Raw genomic sequence first — 18495 nt, 5'->3', positions numbered from 1 at the left:
CCACAGTTCAAAAGCATCAATTCTGTGGTGCTCAGCTTTCTTCACCGTCCAACTCTCACATCCATACATGACCACTGGAAAAACCATAGCCTTGACTAGATGGACTTTTGTTGGCAAAGTAATGTCTCTGCTTTTAAATATGCTATCTAGGTTGGCCATAACCTTCCTTCCAAGGAGTAAGCGTCTTTTAATTTCATGGCTGCAGTCACCATCAGCAGTGATTCTGGAGCCCAAAAAAATAAAGTCTGACATTGTTTCCACTGTTTCCCCATCTATTTCCCATGGAGTGATGGGACCAGATGCCATGACCTTAGTTTTCTGAACATTGAGCTTTAAGCCAACTTTTTCACTCTCCTCCTTCACCTTCATCAAGAGGCTCTTTAGTTCTTCTTCACTCTCTGCCATAAGGGTGGTGTCATCCGCATATCTGAGGTTATTGATATTTCTCCTGGCAATCTTAATTCCAGCTTGTGTTTCTTCCAGCCCAGCGTTTCTCATGATGTACTCTGCATATAAGTTAAATAAGCAGGGTGACAATATACAGCCTTGACGTACTCCTTGTCCTATTTGGAACCAGTCTGTTGTTCCATGTCCAGTTCTAACTGTTGCTTCCTGACCTGCATACAGGCTTCTCAAGAGACAGGTCAGATGGTCTGGTATTCCCATCTCTTTCAGAACAGAACTCCTCTTAAATTCAGTCACACTTGATGAGCCACTAAGCAACCAAACAACACAACTGGAATATTTATATGAACATGCCATTGGGAATATCTAACACACTGTTACTACTCAATGTCGTCCTCACCCTGTGGGTTTCCTGTGCTCAGGGAAAAAGCTGAAACAGATTTGAACATTTAGTTGCCCTCTTAAGTGTAACTTCATGTTTATCTACTTGCATGTTCCTCTGTAGAAATTGTCTATATTGTATCATCATGATGGAGAGTAAACTTAACAGGAAAATTACCTTGTACTCTTCTAAGGAAAAAAAAATAATTAAGTTTTTTGAGTTTCACATCAAAAGGACTCTCAATACTAATTATGCAAATAGAGAAAAATACCATATATCACTTATATGTGGAGTCTAAAATATGACACAAAGGATCCTATTTATGAAACAGAAACAGACTCACAGACACGGAGAACAGACTTGTGGTTGCCAACGGTGGGGCAGGAAGAATGGGGAGATTGGGATTAGCAGATATGAGCTATTATATATATGAAAGATAAACAACAAAACTGTACTGTATGGTACAGGAAACTGTATTCAGTATTGTGAGATAAACCACAATGGAAATGAATGTGAAAAAGAATATATGCATAACTGAACTATTCTACTATACAAGAGAAACACAACATTTTAAATCAACTATACTTCAATAAAAATATATATATCTTAAAAGGGTTCTATTTTGTTTACCAACCAAAAGCCAACTGTCACCTCACCCTTCTGGGGAAAACTTCTCTTCCCTGATGAATTACATTGGTGCACAAAATGCAATCTCTGGGTGGGTGTGTATTTCCAAACTTGCTTCTTTCTACTGATCAATTTGACTATCATTAGCCAACTACCACACTGAGATAAACACAATATCTTAATTATAAATCTAGACATCTGGTATTATGAATCTTCTTTTATTTTCAAGATTGATCTGGCCATTGGCACATGCATTTTTCAATCATATTATTAACTTTTGGAGGACAAATTAAAGAATCCTACTGGGGTCATATTCAAAACATAAATTAATTGGGGAAAATTGACGTCTTGGTGACACTAACTGTTCTATTGCAGGTTTATCCTCCGCTTCTTCCTTGATCTGCATTGTAACATTTTTCTCAGTTTTGTTTTACAATTTGCAGTGTAGCACTCTTCAAACATTTTCTCAAATGCATTTCTTAATAAAGTTTTTAAAGTATTTATAAAAGTCAGTGTGGCTTTTAATATTTTTTCAATTTTTGTTTTTATATGTCTAATACCCCTTTTTTGGCAGAATCCTTAATTTTTAAACATTACATGCTATAATTATGTTTTACTCTGCCCTTACCACTTACCATCATAATGGCTTTTTTCCTTTTGCCTTAGTGAATTTAACATCATCTGGACTATTTATTATTATGAAGCACTCTTCATTATTATCTGGTAATTCTCTTTTTAATTTTATTTTATCTAATTTTGGAGTTTCACCCCATAAATCCTCATGTGGATTTTGTAGATAACTTCAGGAGAAATATGAAGATTTTGGGGAATTTCCCCAAAAATGGGTAAATACAGGTCTCAGTTTGGTTCCATTTTTTCAAGGGTTGGACACTTAACATTTTCTGCTTTCTTTCAGTCTGTCAAGTACTCATTGCTGTAGTTTGTATTAGTTTATAATATTTCTTTATAGAAGGGTTAGTTGCTATAAACTACTTTTCTATTTTAGAAGTCTTACTTACATTAATAAATAATTTAGTATTCTGAAACTATTATAGTAATATTATGTAAGGAATTAATAAATAATTTCAGTACATTAACTCTCTCACATTGGTGACTGATCTATTTTCTTCTCCTTTATAGTAGTAGTATATTTTCCATGTTAATTATCTGCTTGATAATTAGATAATAGAATTTCTTGATAATAGAAATTCTCTTCTATTAAAGAATTACACTTTAAATGATGACAAATATAATTGGTTATATAAATACACACATGTAAACAAAATAAAGAATAAAAGCAATTAATAAGTCAGTGAAAGAACAGATGAAGGTTCTTGAGTTATATTCCTAGAAAAAGAGGGTTATCATTGTGTGCATCTGAATACGTTTTAAAATTAAAAGGTGCCTCAAAGTACGTTGTGGAAAAGGAAATGGCAACCCACTCCAGTATCTGTGCCTGGGAAATCCCATGTACAGGGGAGCCTGGCAGCTACAGTCCGTGGGGGTCACAGAGAGTCAGACTCAAGGGAGCACACATGCAAAGTGCATTAAATACTTAATGCCGAGGATACACTGAAACTCTCGTACTTACTAGTATGATCCCAAGTGAGTTAGTTCCAAAAAAACTGGTGCTTCCCTAAGCACAAGAAAATATAGAGAGTGGAGTAAGGTCCAAATACACATCAATTTTCATCAACCCCTACCCTACGCAAAGCTGGGAGAAGGTAAGTAAAGGCCATGAGAAAGTGTTAGTGACATACACTCGGTCACTCGTCTGGCTGAGAAAGAAATTGTGATTTTTTGAGAAGTGTTTTATTTAAAAATTAGTGTTTTATATAACTTTGGAGGCCAGTCTAGTACTCTCCCTAAAAAGAAACAAACAAACTCATACAAGGACATTTGTTGTTGTGCAGTCGCTCAGCCGTGTCTGACTCTTTGCGACCCCATGGACCGCAGCACGCCAGGCTCCCTGTCCTTCACCATTTTCCGGAGCTTACTCAAACTCATGTCCGTTGAGTCGGTGATGCCATCCAACCATCTTGTCCTCTAGCGTTCCCTTCTGTCTTTCCCAACAGACAAGTACATGTCAGGGAATGAATTCAAGAAATTGTTTTGAAACCACTACCAGGAATTCAGGGATTTGGCCAAGTTCTTTGAACTTTGATACTAAGTGACCTCACTTAACTAGCATCACATTGATAGATATCCCTTAAATTCAGAGTCACACTTGATGAGCTGCTAAACAATCAAACAACACAACTGGAATATTTGCATGAACGTGCCTTTGAGAATATCTAACATGCTGTTACTACTCAATGTCATCCTCACCCTGTGGGTTTGCTGTGCTCATGGACAAGGTAAGTTGAAACAGAGCTGAACACTCAGCTTCCCTCTTAAGTGTAGCTTCATGTTTTATCTACTTTCATGGGTCTTTATATTTTAACAGTCGACTTGTAGAAATTGTCGGTATTGTGTCATCATTATGGAGAGTAAATTTATAGGGAAATTATCTCATACTCTAAGGAAAAAGAAAATAAATTATGTTTTCTCTCTCTTCTTTTTTCCTGTATAATGTCAATATTAGAAACACTTCCAAAGAACATAAACATCCTGTGTTTCCCCAGTACCTTTATACTCTATTAGTTATAGACTGTCCTAGATCTCTATCACTACTACAAGTGGGATAATTAAGCTAAGTAGAATAATAAATTCATCAATGGGATTATTAACATAGATAGAACCATTCACTAATGTAGGATAACTATTTTTTTCTTAAGGAAAAATGTGTGATTTTCCAGAAATAAAACATGGAAGCATATATAATGAAAATAGATATAAAAAAATCTTCCCAGCCGATGTAGGGAAGTATTTCTACTACACCTGTGATCACAGCTTTGTGTCTCCTTCACAATCACTCTGGACTCGAATAACCTGCACAGAGAAAGGATGGTCCCCAACACCAAAGTGTCTCAGTGAGTAAGCACCCTCCTCATCACCGGGATGAATTATCAGTGTGTCCAGTGGGTGGAGAGGCCGTGCCTGAAGGAATCGCAGGGTCTGGACAGTTGTAGCAGTGGAGGCCAGAGGAGACAGCAAAGACAACCTATGATAGTCATTGTGAGAAGATGTCTGTGGAAAGTAACTTTACAAATGAAAAATGTTTTCATTATACAAGTCGGAATTAATGACATGGCATATTAATTTTTTACATGCATGGCCTAATTTTTAAGAAGCAAATTTTTTGTACTTGATTTCTCTTTGGAACTTTGCAAAATGTCGTACTCTTTCATTGCAAGATGAGTACCAGTCATCTTTTGCCTTTTAGGACAGTGCTTTTTCCCTTGGGTGGAAAATGGTCAATCTACATCTTCAGGACAAGCACACCGGGAAGGCGACATCGTTCACATTGTGTGTGACACTGGCTACAGCCTCCCAAATGGTCAGAGCAGCGTTACATGTGGAGAAGCAGGGTGGTCCTCCCCTCCTGAATGCCGTCGTGTCTGTGAGTAACACACTGTGCTCTTGGGTCCAGTATTCATTTATATTTTATAGAGAAATAACAATATTAAGTACAGGCGATATTGCTGTTGCTACTATTATCACCTTTTCAGTTCAAGGTTCCAACTCTGCCTAAGTAGAGCTGCAAATATCTGGGTCATCACTAGAAAATCATTTTGTCTACTTACATAAATTAAATGTAGGTAATAATAGCAAACACTAGCCAAGAACACAGTCAAAAACTATAATTCTCACATTATATAGTGTCTTCAGTGAATGATTTTTATCAGAATCAACAAATCTTGGTAGTATATATTGTGCTGCTTTTGAATATACAGCATTTTAATGTAAATCCTAATAGCTTCACATAACATAACAATGCATCAAAAGAAGCAAGTCAAAATATGGTTCTCTCATGGAATTTTAAAATTAAAAGGCAGCCAGTTGACTCTGACAAGGTCCTTTGGCAAGTAAGTGAAAGATACACAGGGAGGAGACAACGGGAAAGAAAACTAGCCTTTTTCGGTGTCAAAACCAAATTTGTCGAATCGACTATTTCAGTTACCACATGTGGCTTTTACTTCGACTTAGGATAAGCCTATTTATAATTCTGTTGAAATAGGCCATTCCAGTTGTTTAATGACCTTTCCTATTGTGATGATGCATGTTTTCCACACCACCAAGCAGTTCTCTGAAACCGTCTAGCTGGAAATACTGTCAGTTCCCACAGGTAAGAGCTCAGGCCCTCAAGACTTCTTCCTCCCACCCCCCATTCACAAGTCAGTCACAAGTCTAGTTTGTCATCTATGCTTTTGTCTGCTGGCTATGTATTAGAGGTTCCCAGGGCCTCTTCTTCAGGTTCAGTTAATTTGCTAGACTGGTTCACAGAACTGAAAGAAACATTTGATTTCCCAGATTCCCAGCTTAAAGAGTATAAAGAACATAACTGAGGAACACTCAGATGGAAGAGATGCACAGGGTGAGCCGTGTGGAAGGCATGGAACTTCCAGGCCACTCTTCCAGCATGTCCACATGTTCATCAACCAAGAATCTCTCAGAATTCCATCCTTTTTTTTCCTTATGGAAGTTTTATGTCAGGGACAAATTGATTAATCCATGAGCCATCAGCAGTTGATGTGATCTTCAGCCACTCTTCCCTCCCTGGAGGTCAGGGTTGTGGGACTGAAACTTTTAATCTTCTTATTACAAGGTTGGCTCCCCTGGCAACCAACTCAGGTGTTTTCCATTGTATATACACAATGGAATACTACACAGCTACAAAACAGAATGAAACAGTGCCACCTGTGACAACATGGATAGACCCAGAGAATATTATTCTCAGTGAGAGGCACTCAAAACAGAGAGACAAACATTCTCTGATATCATTTATACATGGAATCTAAAAAATAATACAACTGAATGTATATGCAAAACAGAAACAGACTCACAGATATAGAAAAAAATTCGCAGTTACCAAAAGACAGAAGGAAGTAGGGAGGGGCAAGTTAGAGGTATGGGATTAAGGGGTACAAACTACCATGTATTATATAGAACAGATATGCCACAAGGGTATATGGTATAGCAGAGGGAGTTACAGTCTCTGTCTTAAACTATAAGGGAGTACAATCTATCAAAGTACTGTATCACTATGCTGTACCCCTGAGACTAACACAGTATTGGAAACCAATTGTACTTCAGTTAAAAAAAAAATCCAATCATCTTGTTTGTTAGTGAGGATTCAGCTGAAACTCTCACACATTGCTGGTGGGAATGTAAGATGGTACAATCACCCTGAATATCAGTATGGCAGTTTCCTATAGATTTAATCATGCATGTATCAGATAGCCCAGCAATTTCACTTCTAAATATACATCAGGAAATAGTAAATACATGTTTACTCAAAGACTTGAGTTCAGGTGCTCATAAATAGCTCAATTATAACTGCCACAAACTGGAAACACTTCAAAAGACAGTCAACAGAAGATAAAATGGATAAACATACTTAGGTTTATATAAAGCTGCCCTGCTGCACCGTGAAAAGGAGTAAGCTAATGATGCAAGACACCACAGAGCAGACAGTTGATGATATAAAGCAGCCAGATATAAGAGAACACATGTTGAATGAATCCATAAACAAAGTTGTAGGAAGGCAGCATTGCTCCATAGGGACAGAAAACATGGGCTTCCAAGCAGAGGAGAGTTGTGGGGGAGGGGTGGAGTAGAAATGGAACAGCAGAATTGTAAAGGGAGAAGAAAACTGCCTCTAGTTGGTTGGGCTTGTGACAATTACACATTGTCACATCATTGGCTGACACGTGGATTTTATCGTATGTAATGCAAATCTGAATAGAGGTGATTTTAACAATTTTAACAATCACCATTTTGGGTGATTATGGGAAATGAATCTAAAAACGAGTTCATATGTGTATAAGAGATTCACTTTGCTTTCCACCTGAAACCAACACAACATTGCAAATCAACTATACACCAATAAAAAAAAATTTCAGGAGGAGATACACGTATATGTATAACTGAATCACTTTACTGAACACCTGAAACTAACACAGCATTCTTACTCAACTATGCTCCAATATAGAATAAATTTTTTTAAAAATGAGCAAACATATAAGCATCCAAAAAATTGTAACATGATTAAATTATTATTAATTGAAGAAAGGAAGCAAAAGCAATCTGCTAAACGGAGATTAATAAAATAGTGAGAGAATATACAAAATTATTAGAAACAAGAAATTCCAAACAGAAAGAAGAGAACAATTACGAAATACAAACAAAAATAGCACAGAGGTGAGAGTGATGTCAGCAAGATAAAGGATAAGATGCTCCTCCTGGTATCCCACCTTCAATAACAAAAATTTAGCATCTATCCACAAAAGTACCTTTACCGTAGATGCAAGATCCAGGTTCCAGGAGATCATGAAATCCCCAGGGTGCAGTCCAAACACAAGGACAGGCGTCTTGTTCCCTCCAGGGTGGGTGAAAAGTCTGGACTCATCAACTGGCCCCTGTTGATCAAGGGAAGAGAGGGTTGGTCTCAGGTTTCCTCTGTGGTGTTTTTCTAGACTAAGTCCTGTACTGTGAAAAAAAATGTTTCTGCCTTGCTAGGTTGATCCTTTCCTGGGCCTGGGCCTAAAGAAAGCACAACCTTCTTGTGACCTTTTTGTTTGTTAATTTTTCCTGAATGTGAGATCATTTCTGGGCTGCAATCTCAGTGCCCGGTCCTGATACATACAAAGCAAAGTGAAAGCTCCAACAACCAGTGCAGTGTAACTCTAGAATCCCAAGGTCTCAAAACAATCTACTTCTTTTCTACACTCTTCACAACCTCTTATGTTGGTTTTCATAATTCTGTTCAGGATTTTTAGTTAACAGAGGGAATCTGTAGCAGAAGAAATAAGCAGAAATGTTCCCTTCTCATTTTGTCCAGACAGAAAGCCTGAAATTCCCTTCACGTTATACACATTTCGGAGAAGGCAATGGCACCCTACTCCAGTACTCTTGCCTGGAAAATCCCATGGACAGAGGAGCCTGGCGGGCTGCAGTCCATGGGGTCGCGAAGAGTCGGACGAGACTGAGCGACTTCCCTTTCACTTTTCACTTTCATGCATTTGAGAAGGAAATGGTAACCCACTCCAGTGTTCTTGCCTGGAGAATCTCAGGGACTGGGGAGCCTGGTGGGCTGCCGTCTATGGGGTTGCACAGAGTCGGACACAACTGACGTGGCTTAGCAGCAGTATACACATTTGTAATTCCTTGAATTTTATTTAAGAAGTTGATGTTCCTCTTGGAAAAAAATGAAAATCAATTTTAAAAATCACTAAAGATTCAACAGCCACTGCAGTATGCTTAATACATAAGACCAAGAAACTTCCTTTGTTTATGGTAGCAATCCATCTTTCCAGCATACATTCATTAAGGAAAACATTTTTAAGTACCAGAATACCACAAAGCAGACATGTTTGTTAATGTCTAACGTATGCTTTCATACATTAGAAAGGAAGGCCTTAAAATTTGACTCTCAGTTTAAGTGATTAAAATTCCTTAAATTAATCATTTCTGTCATCAGAAATCATAAATCTTGATATTACATATTGTGGTATATTTTTATCTGCTTTCTTTAACTTCTGTTTTTCTTTGGTCCCTCAATAAGTCGAATTATGTTTTTAGACCCTCAAGGAAGATGTGGGCCTCCTCCACCAATAAACAATGGAGACACTACCTCATTCCCATTATCACAATATGCTCCGGGATCGGCTGTTGAGTACCAGTGCCAGAACTACTACATACTTGAGGGAAACAGATACATAGTGTGTCGGAATGGAGAGTGGTCAGAACCACCAAAGTGCTTAGGTAATATTTTCATCTTCTCACGGATCCTGGGAAAATCAGTGTAATTGGTATAATATTTTGCTGTTTAGAATAGAAATTTTATGGATTAACAATTCTATTGAATGCGTGACTAACAGATAATAATATATGAGAAAATAAAGTTTGAAAAATTCTTGTTCAAGGAATCATAGCAATGAAAGATTATTTAATATAAACTTAATGTGATATTGACTTCATGAATCCTTCATTGTAACACTTAATACATTAAACGTGGTACCTCATTTTTATATCATTAATTGGAATCTACATAATGGATTTTCAGTGAGTTGGCTTGGAAAAGATTTTGAGAATGAAATCCTGAACCAGTGTAGAAGATTCTACTTGGAAGTCTAAAATCCTGAGGGAAATATGTGTATACTACTTAATGTTCTATGTTTCTTTTTAACTTCAGATCCATGTGTAATTTCAGAAGAAATGATGAAACAACATAACATACAGTTAAAATGGAGACATGATAAGAAACTTTATACTAGAACACATGACTCTATTGAATTCATGTGTAAACATGGATATCGCCCAAGGACACCAGATCATACATTTCGAACAACCTGTCAGGAAGGAAAAGTGGTGTATCCTCATTGTGAATGAAACATTGGTTAAAATGCAGTCCTAAAACTGAACTTTTCATTATTAAACCAATTCTCATTTTATCAAGTAAATCAGAATTTGTGTTAAATATTATGTGGATGGTGCAATTATAATCCAGGTGACCAACTAATCACTTCTTAAAAGCACTTCAGATAGCCCCCAACTAAAATAAATAAATTTATTAAAAAAAAAAAAAAAAAAGCACTTCATTAACACTTGGAAAATCAAAATGCTACATGTCCTATTTACAAAACATCTTAGGGAAGAAATTAGATGCAATCACTTCAATGCCTCCTTCCATCCATCATTCTAACTTTCTAAAATATTCTCCATAACTTCTGAAGTTATCTGAGACTTTATTTCATAAAAAATGCTTATCTCCATCCTCAAGATATCATTTCACAAACACGTAAAAACCTGTGTGTCATACCTACATTAGTCATTAGATCTAGTTTATTAGATTAGTGATTAGATTTCATTTCTTTTTATGACTGTGTAATACTCCACTGTGTTTTTGTACCACATCTTCTTTATCCATGTATCCGCTGATACACATCTTGGTTGCCTCATGTCTGGCCTATTGTAAACAGTGCTTCAGTGAACACTGGAGTTCATGTGTCATTTTAAGTTATAAATTTTTTTTTTTTAAATAAATTTATTTATTTTAGTTGGGGGCTAATTACTTTACAATATTGTAATAGTTTTTGCCATACATTGACATGAATCAGCCATGGGTTTACATGTGTTCCCCTTCCTGGACCCCCCACCCACCTCCCTCCCCATCCCATCCCTCTGGGTCATCCCATTGCCCCGGCCCTGAGCCCTTGTCTCATGCATCGAACATGGAATGGTGTTCTGTTTCACATACGATAATATACATGTTTCAATGCTATTCTCCCAGAACGTCCCACCCTCACCTTCTCCCTCAGAGTCCATAAAATTGTTCCATGCATCTGTGTCTCTTATTCTGACTCGCATATAGGGTTATCGTTACCATCTTTCAAATTCCATATATATGCATTAGTATACTGTATTGTTGTTTTTCTTTCTGGCTTACTTCACTCTGTATAATGGGCTCCAGTTTCATCCATCTCAGTAGAACCGATTCAAATGTATTTTTTTTAATGGCTGAGTAATATTCCATTGTGTGTAAGTTATAAATTTTTAAATACCTGGTTTTCTCAGGGATATCCCAGTAGTGGAATGGCTGGGTCATATGGTAGTTCTATTTTTACTTTTTAAAGGACCCTCCATAGTGTTCTCCACAAGGATGTATCCATTTACATTCCTAACAATAGAGCAAGAAGTTTCCCTTTTCTCCACACCTTCTCCAGCGTTTATTGTCTGTAGGTTTTTTGATCATGGCCACTCTGACTGGCAGTTTTGATTTGCATTTCTCTAATAATTAGTGATGTTTAGCATCTTTTCATGTGCCTCTTTCATGTATGTATTCTTTGAAGAAAGGTCTATTTAGGTCTTCTCCCCATTTTCTGATTGGGTTGTTTGTTGTTTTGATATTGAGTTGCATGAACTATTTGTATATTTTGGAGATGAATCCTTTGTCAGTTGCTTGAGTTTGTCATGCAGACTGAAGTAAGTCAGAAAGAGAAAAAATATCATAAACTAATGTCTATAGGTGGAATCTAGAAAAAATGGTACAGATGAACCTCTATGCAGGGCAAGAATAGAGACAAAGTTGTGAACAAACATGTGTACACAGTGGGGGAAGGGGAAGGTAGACTAAATCGGGAGATTAGGATTGATACATATACACTACCATGGGTAAAACAGGTAGCTAGTGGGAACCTGCTGTATAGCACAGGAAGCTCCACTGGTGCTCTGTGACAGCTGAGATGGGTGGGATGAAGTGAGGATGAAGTGGGTTGAAGGAAGGAGGGGATATATGTATACATATGGCAGTTTCACTTTGTTGTACAGCAGAAATCAACACAACACTGTAAAGCAATTGTATTCCAATTAAAAAATCAGTTGATTAGCAATATTTCAAATTTCTACAAAAATATGAACACTGGAAGATGAAAATAAAGATATAAATACAGTAAAAGTATTTTAAGGTAATACTTTGTTACTCTTGTTTAAATATCTATCACTATACATTGTTATAAAACTTTTTTTCTTGTGATAAGAAATTTTAAGATCTACTATCTAAGCAACTTTAAAATATATTATTTTAACACATTATTAGCTGTGGTTACCTGCTGTATGTTACATCCCAATGACTTTTTTTTCCACAACTGAAAGTTTTTACTTTTTCTTCACCCATTTTTCCCAACTCCCTATTCCACCTCTAGACTCTGGCAACCACTAATCAATCCTTGGTATCCTTAAGCTCAATTTTTGGTTGGTTTATTTATTTGTTTTTTTGGTTTTGTTTTTGATTCTACATGTTCAGTTCAGTTCAGTTCAGTCACTCAGTTGTGTCCGGCTCTTTGCGACCCCATGAATTGCAGCACGCCAGGCCTCCCTGTCCATCACCAGCTCCCGGAGTCTACCCAAACCCATGTCCATCGAGTCAGTGATGCCATCCAACCATTTCATCCTCTGTCATCCCCTTCTCCTCCTGCCCCCAATCCTACCCAGAATTAGGGTCTTTTCCAATGAGTCAACTCTTCGCATGAGGTGGCCAAAGTATTGGAGTTTCAGCTTCAACATCAGTCCTTCCAATGAACACCCAGGACTGATCTCCTTTAGGATGGATTGATTGGATCTCCTTGCAGTCCAAGGGACTCTCAAGAGTCTTCTCCAACACCACAGTTGAAAAGCATCAATCCTTCGGTGCTCAGCTTTCTTCGCCGTCCAACTCTCACATCCATACATGACCACTGGAAAAACCATAGCCTTGACTAGATGGACTTCTGTTGGCAAAGTAATGTCTCTGCTTTTAAATATGCTATCTAGGTTGGCCATAACCTTCCTTCCAAGGAGTAAGTGTCTTTTAATTTCATGGCTGCAATCACCATCAGCAGTGATTTTGGAGCCCCCAAAAATAAAGTCTGACGCTGTTTCCACTGTTTCCCCATCTATTTCCCATGAAGTGATGGGACCAGATGCCATGAGCTTAGTTTTCTGAACGTTGAGCTTTAAGCCAACTTTTTCACTCTCCTCTTTCACTTTCATCAAGAGGCTCTGTAGTTCTTCTTCACTTTCTGCCATAAGGGTGGTGTCATCTGCATATCTCAGGTTATTGATATTTCTCCTGGCAATCTTGATTCCAGCTTGTGTTTCTTCCAGCCCAGCATTTCTCATGATGTACTCTGCATATAAGTTAAATAAGCAGGGTGACAATATACAGCCTTGACGTACTCCTCTTCCTATTTGGAACCAGTCTGTTGTTCCATGTCTAGTTCTAACTGTTGCTTTCTGACCTGCATACAGGTTTCTCAAGAGACAGGTCAGCTGGTCTGGTATTCCCATCTCTTTCAGAATTTTCCACAGTTTATTGTGATCCACACAGTCAAAGGCTTTGGCATAGTCAATAAAGCAGAAATAGATGTTTTTCTGGAACTCTCTTGCTTTTTCGATGATCCAGCAGATATTGGCAATTTGATCTCTGGTTCCTCTGCCTTTTCTAAACCCAGCTTGAACATCTGGAAGTTCACGGTTCACGTAAGTAAGATCATATGTTCTTTGTCTTTCTCTGACATTTCATTTAGCATAATGCCCTCAAGGTCCATCCGTGTTTTCACAAATGGCAAAATTTCATTCTTTTTAAGCCTGGATAACATTTCTCTGAATACATATACCACATTGTCTTTATCCATTCTGCCATCTATGAATCCTTAGGTTGCTTCCATATCTTTGCTACTGTAAATAATGTAGTGGACTCTGGGGCGCATGTATCTTTTTGAATAAGTATTTTCATTTTCTTTGTATAAGCACTCAGAAGTGGAATTGCTGGATCATATAGTAGTTCCATTTTTAATTATTTGAGGAACTTCCATACTGTTTACCATAGTGGCTGAACCAGTTTGTGTGTGTGTTAAGTTGCTTCAGTCGTATTGGACTCTTTGTGACTCCACAGACTGCAGCCTGCCAGGCTCCTCTGTCCATGGGATTTTCCCGGTAAGAATACTGGAGTGGGTTGCCACACCTTCCTCCAGGGGATCTTCCTGACCCAGGGATCAAACCCGTATCTCCTGCACTTACAGGCGGGTTCTTTATCACTAGCGCAACTTGGGAAGTCCAACCAGTGAACCAGTTTACATTCTATCAAAAGTACTTGAGGTTTCTCTTTTCATACCCCGGCTGCTAAGTCGCTTCAGTCCTGTCCAACTCTGTGCGACCCCATAGACGGCAGCCCACCAGGCTCTTCTGTCCCTGGGATTCTCCTGGCAAGAATACTGGAGTGGGTTGCCATTTCCTTCTCCAATGCATGCATGCAAGCTAAGTTGCTTCAGTTGTGTCTGACTCTGTGTGACCCCATGGACAGCAGCCCACAAGGCTCCTCTGTCCATGGGATTCTCCAGGGAAGAATACCAGAGTGGGTTGCCATTTCCTTCTCCATCATGCCCCTGCTGGCACTTGTTAACTTTGTCTTTTTAACAACAGCCTTTCTGGCAGGTGTAAGGTGACATCTCACTGTGGTTTTGATCTCTTCATCTGACTTGTGATTTGTAGTCTTTAATGTCCTTTGTAACAAGCTGATAATCTAGTGAGTGAGCCATTTTAGCCAAATTAATTTAGCCAAATTATTCAAACCCAAGGAGGGGAAAATGGGAACCTCTGATTTATAGCCAGTCGGTCAGAAGTACATGTGACAACCTGGACCCTGATTGGCATCCTGAGTTGGAGGAGGTTGTGGGAGCCTCTAGTTTGTAGTAGTTGGTCAGAAGCACAGGTAGCAAATTGGGTTATAACTAGTGTCTGAAGTATAGGGTGATCTTATGGGAATGAGCTCTTTACCTGTGGAACCTGATTTTATCTCTGGATAGTGTCACAATTAAATTGATTTCTTGGACACCCTGCTGGCATCTGGGAACTGCTTACTGGTGTTAGAAAGGCTTCACACAGGCATACAGCCACAGTGGAATGGGGTCCAGGAACTCTTTTAGTGGGTATCCTTGTCCTTCCTGATGATAGACAAAAAAAATTTCAGCTTCTCATCATTAAATATTATATTAGTTGTGCCATGGATGGCCGTTCCCTGTATACCCACTTTATTGATAGCATTAACATAAATGGATGTGGAATTTGTTAAATGCTTTTTCTGCAACTATTGCAATGATCTTATGATTTTTATCCTTCATTGTGTTAATGTGTTATATCACAGTGGTTCGTGAATGTTGAACCATTTCTACATACTTGGAATAAAAGCTACCTGAGCAGCAGCAGCAGATCACAGCCTATGATCCTTTAATGTGTTGATGAATTCAGTTTGCTAATATTTTACTGAAAATTGTTGTATTTATATTCACCAGGGATATTGGCCTGCAATTTTCTTTTCTTGTGTTGTCATTATCTGGTCTTATTATCAGAGTAATGTTGGCCTCTTAAAATGAGTTCGGAAGAGTTTCCTTCTGTGAAATTGTGCTTTATAAAAATGTATGTATAATTTGACATTCAGATGACCAAACTATATTTCTCATACATTTAGTCTCCCTACAAGGTTCGTGCTTCACAGTTCCAAACACTAGCATAACATAAATGGATGTGGAATTTTGTTAAATGCTTTTTCTGCATCTACAATGATCAGATGATTTTTACTAAGTGCTGAGAGTTATAAATGTGTATAATCGCTATGTTAACGAGGTGACTTTGGGAAAGCCCCTAAAACTGGGGCTGGCTGCCAGTTTTGGCTGGCAGAGCCAATCTTATGATCAGAGGATCAGAACACTCAGTCTTATCTCCTAACCTCCAGGTAAGACTTCACTGACTAAGGTTATTAAGAAGTAATGGGGAGCGAGGTGGGAGGGGGGTTCAAGATGGGGGACACATGTAAACCCATGGCTGATTCATGTCAATGTATGGCAAAAACTACTACAATATTGCAAAGTAATTAGCCCCCAACTAAAATAAATAAATTTATTAAAAAAAAAAAAAGAATACAGATTAAAAAAAAAAATACTAGGTCTTTCCCTCCATCAACCCCCCCACAAAAAAAAAAAAAAAGAAGAAGAAGTAATGGCAACCCACTCCAGTACTCTTGCCTGGAAAATCCCATGGAAAGGAGGAGCCTGGTGGGCCACAGTTCATGGGGCTGCAAAAGAGCTGGACACAACTGAGTCACTGAGCACATTAAGAAGTGGGAAAGCTGTGGGGCCTAACTTATTTTACATATATCAAGTTTACGGGAGCAAAAGGAGAAAAAGCAAGACTGTTTTATAATTGTCCTAATAGTTCAGAATGCCAGGCACAAATAAAATTCATTAAAAATTTCTTTAGTCTGTAGGCAACTATTTATGATTAAAAAAAAAAAAAACTCAACAAAGTGGTTATAGAGGGAACATTTATCAACATAATAAGGGCATCCAAACCGGAAAAGATGAAGTAAAACTGTCACTATTTGCAGTGCTGTGTGGAACACCTAATTCTCCACTGCTGTGTAACAAATTAAATTGTAGACACTTAGAACAACAAACATTTATTACCTGACAAGTACGGTGGGTCAGGAGTCTAGTGGCTGAGCTGGTGGCTCTGGCTCAAGATCTCGCCTGGGGCTGAGGTCAAAGTTTATGGCAGTGAGGTCTCCAGAGACTGTCCTGGAGCAGGCTTCACCTCCAAGCTCACTTCTGGGCCCGAGTTCTCCCCACATGGCCTCTCTCCATAGGGCTGCCTGGTGATGGGCAGCTGGCTACTCCCAAGAAAAAATAAGAAGAAAGAGTGAGAACACAGGCAGGTTTAAGCTGCAGGCTTTTATAACCTAATCTAGGAAGAGATACCATGTCACTTCTGCCATTGTGAATCCCTAAGTCCACACCACCCAAAGACACAAATTGTTTTCCCTCTTGAATGAAAAGAGGAATGGCTAAGACTTTTTAGACACATTTTGAAAACCACCATGGAGTCTTTGGTTCTAGAGGAAGCATTCTATAGTTCATGGGGAGGTACAGCCTCCAGACTCAGAAAATACATCTACTCCAGAGAGGACAATACCATCTCGTCCATCATAGAAAGGGTTTACAGTAAACCACAGGCCACTAGTAGCTGGTTGGTTCCTACCATGTTAAAAAGAGCTGAAACAAACATTTCAGTGACTTGAGCTTAAGAAGGCTTATATTTGCAATATTAATTTGATGAATAACATTGCAATATGAAATAATAAACATAAATTTAGTGTATTAGAAAGTTATCATCGTTCACATTAACATTTTGCTTAGAAATTATAAGGTAGTGTTCTCATTGAGAATCAGTCCTAAGGGACTCAAAAATATCTTCATAAACATTTTTGAGTAAGTATTGTCCAGGTGGCACTAGTGGTAAAGAATCCACCTGCCAAAGCAGGCGACACAAGTTAGATCCCTGGGTCAGGAAGATCCCCTGGAGAAGGAAATGGCTACCCACTCCAGTATTCTCACCTGGAGAATACCACGGACAGAGGAGCCTGGTGGGCTGTGGTCCATAGGGTCACAAAGAGTCGGACAAGATTGAAGTGACTTAGCATGGAGTCTTCTCATTGTGAATTAGTCCTAAAGGATTCAAAAACACTTCTATAAAAATTTTTGGGTAAGTGTTGTTAAGCTAACAGGTTTCAACATCAGGTCAAATTGGGTGTCTGTGAATACAATGTCCAATATCACTTTCCTCATTTTGGTTTTCCATTCAGGGAGTTTTCTTTTCATGTATTCTGCGTGGCTGTACCCACATCCACAGGTTATTTATTAAGTCTCCCCCTGTCTTTAGAGGCAGTGTGGGGTAGCGGGGACAGCAAGAGGAGCCGCACCGCTGGTGCCCCTCCTGGCCTCGCCACCCAGCTGGCTGGACGTCGGCCTCGCTCTTCTGTGAATCACGAATAACGGTCCCTTTCCCCAGGGTGTAAGGGAAGGTGGAGATAAATATGTGCAGGCTTAACACAACCCCTGGCAGAGAGTAACATGTAAGCTACAATCATTATTATCAGATATCTACAATTAAAATGAAAACCGAGAAGTTATCTGTCCAGGGCCATGCCCGTCAAGACCACTGCTTATGAATTACTGGGAATCTCGGGTTTTGTTTGTTTACCTGGTTTTGCTCCCAGAATCCCGAGGTAAGAACCAGCTGGTAAATTACTGAGCCGCTGCACTGACATCAGCGCGTTCACACTAACTGTACAGTTAATTTTCCTCGTTTTCTCCCTTTTGGGCCCAGGAAGTGGCGGAGGGATCTCGGGCGAGTACGCTGAAGGAGGGGAATGACTGTGTCGGCAGAAGCCAAGACAGCTGCATTTACGGTTGAAGTGCTGTGACTCTCTTCCCTTCAACCAACCTGTTTACAAAACTGAAACGCGAACTCCGAACCTGAGCCCTGGCCCTCAGAGGCCGCCACGACCCCGCTGCCCTCGCGGCCTCCTCAGGGAGAGCGACGCGCCAAAGTTTAACTAACGCGCCGTCTTCTCATTGGCTGGAGCTACTGCCCGCTGATTGGCTCCG

At 39.0% G+C, this 18495-nt stretch overlaps 2 protein-coding genes across 12 annotated transcripts in view; one reads left to right on the top strand and one right to left on the bottom strand.

Moving 5' to 3' along the window:
* Positions 1–9978, top strand: part of LOC145507859 (complement factor H-related protein 2-like) — a 41519-nt gene extending 31541 nt beyond the window's left edge. For 2 of the 5 annotated variants that reach the window (XM_081495318.1, XM_081495319.1), the window contains exons 4-8: positions 3634–3771; positions 4192–4386; positions 4740–4916; positions 9098–9280; positions 9711–9978. In XM_081495318.1, coding sequence (XP_081351444.1) covers positions 3687–3771; positions 4192–4386; positions 4740–4916; positions 9098–9280; positions 9711–9907 — 837 coding nt within the window. In that variant the 5' untranslated portion in view covers positions 3634–3686 and the 3' untranslated portion in view covers positions 9908–9978. The remainder of the gene's footprint in view (positions 1–3633; positions 3772–4191; positions 4387–4739; positions 4917–9097; positions 9281–9710) is intronic. The other 3 variants (XM_081495317.1, XM_081495316.1, XM_081495320.1) reach the window with 2 other exon arrangements.
* The window catches only part of LOC145507858 (membrane cofactor protein-like), a 102430-nt gene extending 84015 nt beyond the window's left edge, over positions 1–18415 (bottom strand). For 2 of the 7 annotated variants that reach the window (XM_081495310.1, XM_081495309.1), the window contains exons 1-3: positions 18089–18415; positions 16516–16718; positions 7810–7935 (exon numbers count right to left, since the gene is read on the bottom strand). The gene's annotated coding sequence lies outside the window, so the exon portion shown is untranslated. Of the gene's footprint in view, positions 1–7809; positions 7936–14830; positions 14998–16515; positions 16719–17442; positions 17554–18088 lie in introns of all 7 variants that reach the window. The other 5 variants (XM_081495315.1, XM_081495308.1, XM_081495311.1 and 2 more) reach the window with 5 other exon arrangements.
* Between the last annotated feature and the right edge of the window lie 80 nt (positions 18416–18495).

The sequence above is a fragment of the Giraffa tippelskirchi genome, chromosome 5 (genome assembly GCF_054371585.1).
Source record: "Giraffa tippelskirchi isolate mGirTip1 chromosome 5, T2T-mGirTip1v1.2.pri, whole genome shotgun sequence".
Lineage (NCBI taxonomy): Eukaryota > Metazoa > Chordata > Mammalia > Artiodactyla > Giraffidae > Giraffa > Giraffa tippelskirchi.
This window is presented reverse-complemented; position numbering and strand designations above follow the sequence as displayed.